Below are 7,440 nucleotides of genomic sequence, written 5' to 3'. Positions count from 1 at the left end.
ACGTAACACAATCAAAAGATATAAATAAAACAGAAACTAAACAGAAACAGAGACCAACGAAGCGCAGTACGGATCAAGTTAAGTCACCTTTTTCTGAAAAATGCGGTTTTCCGGCAATACATCGTTCGTCAGTCATTGATTAACTGGCTGTTGTCGAGAGCCCGAGGTTATTTTGGCAGTAAGAACGCGTTTCATTGGCCGTTGCCGTTGAGGATAGGTGGCCGTTGTAGAGAGGTTAAAATAAGAGTGAATATATGGACTGTCCCCGGGACCAAAAAAAAAAGCGGCCGTTGTAGACGGAGGTGGCCGTTAATGGAGGTTCAACTGTATAAACACTAGCCTAAAGTAAAGGCTCGTGTTTCTATAGAGAAAATACAAGTGACTCGTGGGATATTCCATGGCATGCCACTCGAAAGCGTTGAATAACCCGTATTGCATTCGAACGGTTTCGTTTTCTTTATTAATGAAATAAGAACGGCTGGCCTGACCAAAACCCGTATCAAATATGAAATTTTGGGAGAATTAAGAAATGTATACTGTATATATTTTCGGAGAAACTTTCGAACCCTCCAAATTTTAACCCGCCCTCAGCATAGCGTGTTTTCACAATTCGGGGAGCATGTGGCCATATTGGTGTCCCAATTCAAACCAATCTTGTTGGAGTTGAACTCTTCGGCTTTTAGCTTTATAGGTGAAAACTTTCTTTTGTTCCAATAAATTTGCACGGCTTTTGGCCACGTGAGTGAAAACGCACTATACTACAGGTGATACTGCAGCAACTGCACGCGCTAGTCCGTTTCCCGCCTAGCATGTTGTACTATCTGTAATAGCTGCAGTATCTGTAGTAAGTGTAGTAGCCGTCTCTTCCTGTCTCTTCCCCGTTATTTGCCTCAGTCGCTGTGTTAACCTTTTCGACATAGCCAATGAAAACTTAGCTTATTTGAATAGAGTCAGAAGAGGATTGGATTGTCCAATGAACGGAGTTGTTATGATTTGTCAGCATTTTTCCCGCGCTTGCAACGCGTGCGACTGGCGAAACGTTTACGATGGGCGAAACTTTGATAGAAGAGGTCCAATGTTCAAGAGAGAGAATAGAGAGACAAATAATTGTTCACCAGCTTACACCTCCGCTCCCAACACACTTGAAGCTTCTTTTGGCATCAACAATTTTTTTAGTAACACTCGTCCTCGGGACTATAGTTTATTTTATTTACGCTAAATATGCAAACGAATGACACCGGCGAGAACTACGGACCTCTAGGTACAGGTGTCTGTTCACAGGTACACAAGCGCTTTTATCTTAATTTCTTCCTCTTAATTATAGTATGCGATCTTATTTCTCAGTACATTCTCAGGAGGAAAGTATTTTGTGTGTTCATCAGAAAACGTTAAAGCATATAATGTAGCTTAAAACAATACGGCAAGGAAAATGCTTATTAACGCTTCGGTTTTATTATACAGAAGCGATAAGCTTGCATCTTGTGAATTTTTAAATAAAATATTTGTCTTAAGGATGACGTCCAAGAAAATTTCTCTACCCAAGTTTCAAACTTTTTATGCTGTATTCCTGAAAACTAACACAAAACTCTCAATTTTACAATTAAGTCATATTCAAAATTGCTTCAATAATCAATATTCGTTTCTTTGAAAATGCATAAATTGACAAGCACTTCAAAATGAAAAACTATAATTTTGGCAAGGTTTTTAAACCTCTTCATTAAATATTCACAATTCGAAGCAGGTTGTTTCTGAATATTTTGATGCCGTGTGTTTAGTAGATTAAATTTACCTCCGAGGAACAGATGTCACCAATTTATCCTTTCATTTTAGCAAAGTAAAATACATTTTGTCGCTTGTTTTGTTGTCAGGTTTCTGATCAAGCTGTACGAAGCGAGACAGACTTTGTCCCAAACCAGCTGGATGCCAAAGAAGATTCGTGGTAATATCTTGATAAACATTTGACGTTGGGGACCTTAATAAACTATTCAAAAAAATCTATTTCAACGATACTGTCTTGAACAAAGGTGTTCAGGAAATGTCGAGTTTTTCTGGTTAATGTAACAGAGAAATCATTTTCAAGCATTTGTTTTGACTAGGGTAAGCCTATGTCTCCAACAAACACCTGTATTAAATACAATACAGTGAAAAACGTAAAAGAAATAGTGTATTCGATCTAGTTATGGAAAAAATTGTTGTTAGAAATTGTTCCTCAACTTCGTTCTATAAGGTCGCTGGCCGTTTATTAGCATTTCGTTTGTAGACCGTAATTAGCTTAGAGAAAATATACTTTTTTCAATATAAGCTGAAAGAATGTCTCTATTCCTTTAGTAGCACCACACAAACCTACAGTAATAACACCGGATCACCACCACCACTGTGGCATGTAAGCACTTCAAATTTTCTATTTTTAGTTGAATGACATTCCCGTTCCCAGGGAGCTCCTTTTAGCTGCAGGCGGGGCCTTGACACAAGGAAATGGTAGCTCTGCAGACAGATGACTTGATTAGCTACATTCTTGGACTAAACATTTTAACTAATCCAAAGCTGGGGTTTCTTCCCAAATGTACCCACAGTATCTACATACTATAACAGCTTTTAACAAAGGGATCTAAACAGAAGTAAAATTTTCACCAGAACTGGCACATGTTTCGTTATAGAGGACTTCAGACTTCACTGAAAATTCTCCCCGAGTCGGTTTTAAACTTCCTAAAGGTCTTTAGGTATCGTGATCAATTGGTTTTAGTTACATATCAGCCAGTGATATATTTGGGGAGGAAACCAGCATTGAAGTACTGAAAATCTTAGTATAAGAATCCATCCAAAACTTGACATCCAAAACACAGGCACCTCTTTGGATCAGAAAGGCTGAATTAGACAAAGCAGTTTAGTAGCACTTTCTTCACCCTCCACATGTACCTAAACGTCACATTCTCCTAATGGTTGGGACTGAGGGCAAGACACTGACATTTTTCTTCAAGGAAGGAAAGTGTACGCTTTTTAGAAAGTGAACTCTTCAGACGTAAACATTTTGCCTCGTACAAAAACATCTTCTCAGGTGTAATAGCCTATATAGTCCAGAATATTCACCAGAAATATCAATTAGTATTTGGGAAAACAAAAAATGAAACCAAACATTCAAATCCTTAGTGTGATTACATTAAAATTATATAAAATTATATGAAATTTGCACACTTAGGACATTACCTTGAACAATAATGGCCGAAGTGACACAAGTGATAGCAGTGGTAAGTGATTTTAACTCTTGCCGTATTAACACACTAACTTAATCATTTTGGTGATTTGTGTAGGGGTTGCCAAGTGTCAGGTCACCTGAATACATATTAACTCTGTTCAATGGGGTTTGAACTTGGTGTACATTAAGATAATTTCTCTGTGAACATTTATAGTTTTACCTCAGTTGATATTCATGTTTCAGTAACCGTGAAAATTATGTTATTATCAGGGTGTCCTGACACATACGAAAACATGACAACTAGGATGGGAGAGATTGAGAAGACCCTGGCATCCATTAAGGACACAGTAACAACAGCAAGTGGTTAGTACCAAGCAGTCTAACTGAAGGATTGTTAAGTTAAGTAGTAATCTTTTCCATTTTCCTTAACAGTACGTTGCCATCTGTTAAATGTTGATGTAGTCACCATGTTCAGTCCAGAAATGGTGGACACCCTAAGCAACGCTGTAGAACAATGTGAAAGCTGTATAAAAACAATGGAAACTTCATCACCAGAGGATTGCTGACGAGATCACAGCTGATCAAAGGCATGCTTCAGTAGACTTAAATATTATATTGAGCAATCTAATTTAGTACTGAGGGTATTATGTTCTACAGAAGTTCTATTATAGAAGCTTTTGTTCAAAGAACAGACAAGTATAACAAGTGTTTTTTTTTTTCCTTACAACAGGATATCGCATTCTTTCAATATAAACTGAGAAAACATATTTATTGGATAAGAATTTGGCAATGGGATATTATTATTATTATTTTTAAATGATTTTATAACATTGTATGATCTTTGATAAACTAGGCGGGCAGCTGTTTCCACTTCTAGCCTTCTTGCTAGCAAAATAGGATTTACAGTGAACTGTTTCAATCTAAAATGGAGGCTATTTTACTTTTAGTTCTTAACTCCAAGAGGAAGAATTAGTACCTTCCTTATATAAATTTACAGACTTCAAGCAATTTTTGTTCAATTATCTAGTGGATGCTTGTATTGCTAAATCTCTGATTACTAAAAATCCTCTGACACTTTTTAGAATGCACACGCATGCATGAGATGAAATATCAGATTTGTACACTTTTATTCCATTTTTAATAAATAACACATGTTTTATATACACCAATATCTACAGTCTCGTTTTAAAATAGAAAAATATGGTTCACATATATTATACCACCTCTATAGTGAACAACAAATACCAGTAATAAAAGGGGAATTCTGACTTGTAAAGCCCACAACACTAATACTCCAATAAGTAGCCACTGCCACATAATAAAAAGATTGTCATCTAAAAAGCATTCCTAGTACGATAATACATGAAATATCATTAATTCATTAAAACATTTGTAAATCTAGTTTTCAAATTGAAAACATTACTCCTAGCAGAACCCAGCCACAAGCTCTATGGCGGAACAGTGAATGCTCAGGACTACATAGAGTCACAGTCCTTTGTACCTCTTACAATACAAGTCCCTATTTTGACACTCCACAGTAATAACCCACTTATGCCTGCTTAAAAAAAAGGAATTTCACCACCCATCTCTCGTGATTCATCTTTCCTCTCTTGATGCCATTTGAAAATTTGAGAGCACAATCTTTTGGCTAACTTTTGGGAATGGTATTTTCAGATATCTTTAAACTAATTTGTTTTAGAAGGTCACTGTTCTTAACTTCTGTGGCATTTGGTCTTGCCTTTGGAGTGGATGACAAAAGCCATTGAACCAGTTTTGACTGCAAGAAAATAAAAAAAGTGATGGTTTCAGTACAAACAACAATCTCAGAGAAGCTCCCCTGAGATCCAAACCCTAATCCTTTTATATATAATTTTTGACAGAAAAGGTGAACACTTTCATACACTGTAATCCATGTAAGTACCTTTTGTAGAAAAAGGATACTAGTGCAACTGCTTTCACATACATTGGCCACACTGAATCTCTTTTCTAAAACTTAGGGCTGAATAACCTTGTTTTCCATGGTTCATTGCAACACCTACATGTATCTAGAACACACCTGTAGTGGCATCTTTGCTTCAAAGTTACTTGGGATGACTCTTTGTTTAACATCACACATGACCTTAAAGGTAACAAAAACATTGTAAGTCTAAACTACAGTCATGTACACATTTCACTATTCAAAATCATTCGAATATTCATATTCTGTTCAAATTCAACGTATTTGACAACCCAAATACATTCACTGTTACTGATGTAACACGCTAGAGATGTCTCACTTCTTTATTGGTTCCTGTGAGATTAAAATTAATATGTTTGTGATATCAGTAAAGCATCTTTTCCAAGTTTGACCAAGAAAGGGCAAATAGCAACCCACCCATCACAATCCCGTTCTTCAGGCAGGGCTCCAATCCAGTCCATAGGTATCCCATGTCGCCAAGAACTTTCTTATCTTTTCCCTCCTGGTTACACCTCGTTCTGGCCCCATTGGGGCAAAATACTGTTACAACCCTTTATCTCTCCAGCTCAATTCTCACTTCGAGTGATGTTCCCATCTCTTATTAATAACAAAGGATTCACACAGAATTTGATACTAATGACCGAAGAAAAAAATAAAAAAAATCAACACAGAGCAATGATCTCTAGTTCTCTAGTCTCTAGTTCATCTTCTCACCTTTATCCTCTCCATTTGTGTACCAAATGGACAAAACAGTTCAAAAAAGATCAGTCCAAGAGAAAAAATGTCTACTTTGTGTGAATATGCTTTTCCCTCCATCTAAAATTTTTGTCAGGAAAAGAAGAAATGAGTGAAAAATGTTGAAAAGAAGAAATGAGCAATATATATATTTAGACGAGAGAACATAGTGCAGTAACTTAAATCATTGGAATCATAGGTGGCTTACTACAGTTTTGATAGATTATAACAGATTTTGATTTTACTTTGCCTGAATGTTAAATCAGAGCCAATTTCTTACTCCTGAAATTTTGAGGTGGGTCATATGGGTAGATTTGAGAAAAACGTGATTTAACCTACTAGTGCCCAGTCTCTTCTTAGGTACTTGATCGTTCATTTTGGCCATTTGTTGACGTTTTATTGTTCAAGTTTCACATAGAATGGTAAAAGATTTAAGTAAACAGTAAATAGAGAAAGAAAAAACATCTGGGACATTTTTCAAAAGAGTTAGAAGTTGGGCTGCTATAATCGATCAAAACTGTAGTAAGCCACCTTAAGGATGTAAACTGTCAGACTGGTGTGCACAAGGGTGGGTTTTTGTTCCGCTGACACATTTTCTGCCTAACAGATGGATCTGATTGCCTCGAGTAGGAATTAGAGTCAGGTCGAGTGAATAACATTCAATGAGAATTGGTAAAACAGTATTTTAAAACTGTTTCAACAATGTAACTAGTTCAGGGGTTTCAATAAGTTTTTGTGCAAATGGGCATCAGGGCATAACAACCAGGCAGAAAAAATGCAAGCTAGGGGGTCCAGGGGTTTGCCCCCTGAAAAATCATGAAATCCTGGGCTTGCAGAGATGCATTTTCCTACAATTTGAAGCACAAAATCAGTACCATTTAGTTGTCTACAGGAGATCATTGTATAGTTCACTTAATCACATTTTGATGCCATTGATCAATGGATGAATCAGTTTTTGTAATGTTTTACTGTTTACATAAAAAGACAGTATTAGAAAATTTATATTCATGTATTCCATAGTTACCAGTGTCTATAGGTTTCTAGCAAAAACAAACTCGCAAGAGTTTTTTAATTCTCCTCTTTTTTGATTACCATGAATGAAAAAACAAAATGTGCTGTTATGTTAGCAAACCATGCAAGCAGAGTTCCGCATAAAGAGACTTACTGTGTAAAGAGACTTGCATGACACAAAAATTTTAAATAGCACAGAATAAAGCTTTTCAATGTCTAGCAGAATGATAGAACCGAGCATTATGTTATTTTTAATTCAGTGCAAACGGGTTATATATTTCTGTCTACTGAAAATGAAACTTCAAACTGGAACCAGCTGTGAAGAAATTGGTCACATGCTAGGCAACCAGTGAAAACAGCAAACCCATTGAGATGACAATCTATAATTTCATTGCTTTAGAGTAAGTTGAGCCAGGCTGATAAACAATTGTATACAAACAAAGATCCAGCAACAGAAAAAAAAAACATTCTGAAGTATACCGTATTTTCGAAACTATTTTGCTACTTTCGCTGTAAATTTATAGTGACAAACCATTAACCGACG

The 7,440-nt window shown here is 36.3% G+C and overlaps 2 protein-coding genes across 3 annotated transcripts in view; one reads left to right on the top strand and one right to left on the bottom strand.

Annotated features, from left to right (window-relative positions):
* Nucleotides 1-88: 88 nt before the first annotated feature.
* On the top strand, nucleotides 89-4,252 carry LOC145477973 (uncharacterized). 2 transcript variants are annotated; one of them, XM_081455855.1, is made up of 6 exons: nucleotides 89-1,281; nucleotides 1,869-1,936; nucleotides 2,329-2,383; nucleotides 3,197-3,245; nucleotides 3,464-3,556; nucleotides 3,626-4,252. In XM_081455855.1, exons 1-6 carry the CDS (start codon nucleotides 1,222-1,224, stop codon nucleotides 3,757-3,759), a joined length of 459 nt encoding a protein of 152 aa, XP_081311981.1. In that variant the 5' UTR covers nucleotides 89-1,221; the 3' UTR covers nucleotides 3,760-4,252. The 2 variants fall into 2 exon arrangements, with proteins under 2 accessions (XP_081311981.1, XP_081311980.1); XM_081455854.1 differs by having other exon boundaries at nucleotides 1,869-1,939.
* Nucleotides 4,253-4,303: 51 nt separating this feature from the next.
* LOC145477957 (eukaryotic translation initiation factor 2-alpha kinase 3-like) overlaps nucleotides 4,304-7,440 on the bottom strand; it is a 30,549-nt gene continuing 27,412 nt past the window's right edge. Inside the window, exons 21-23 of the mRNA XM_081455836.1 lie at nucleotides 5,865-5,966; nucleotides 5,250-5,312; nucleotides 4,304-4,970 (exon numbers count right to left, since the gene is read on the bottom strand). Of these exons, the coding sequence (XP_081311962.1) occupies nucleotides 4,842-4,970; nucleotides 5,250-5,312; nucleotides 5,865-5,966 (294 nt within the window). The 3' untranslated portion in view covers nucleotides 4,304-4,841. The remainder of the gene's footprint in view (nucleotides 4,971-5,249; nucleotides 5,313-5,864; nucleotides 5,967-7,440) is intronic.

The sequence above is a fragment of the Orbicella franksi genome, chromosome 2 (assembly GCF_964199315.1).
Source record: "Orbicella franksi chromosome 2, jaOrbFran1.1, whole genome shotgun sequence".
Lineage (NCBI taxonomy): Eukaryota > Metazoa > Cnidaria > Anthozoa > Scleractinia > Merulinidae > Orbicella > Orbicella franksi.
The sequence above is the reverse complement of the archived record's forward strand: the minus strand, read 5'-3'. Positions and strand labels throughout refer to the sequence as shown.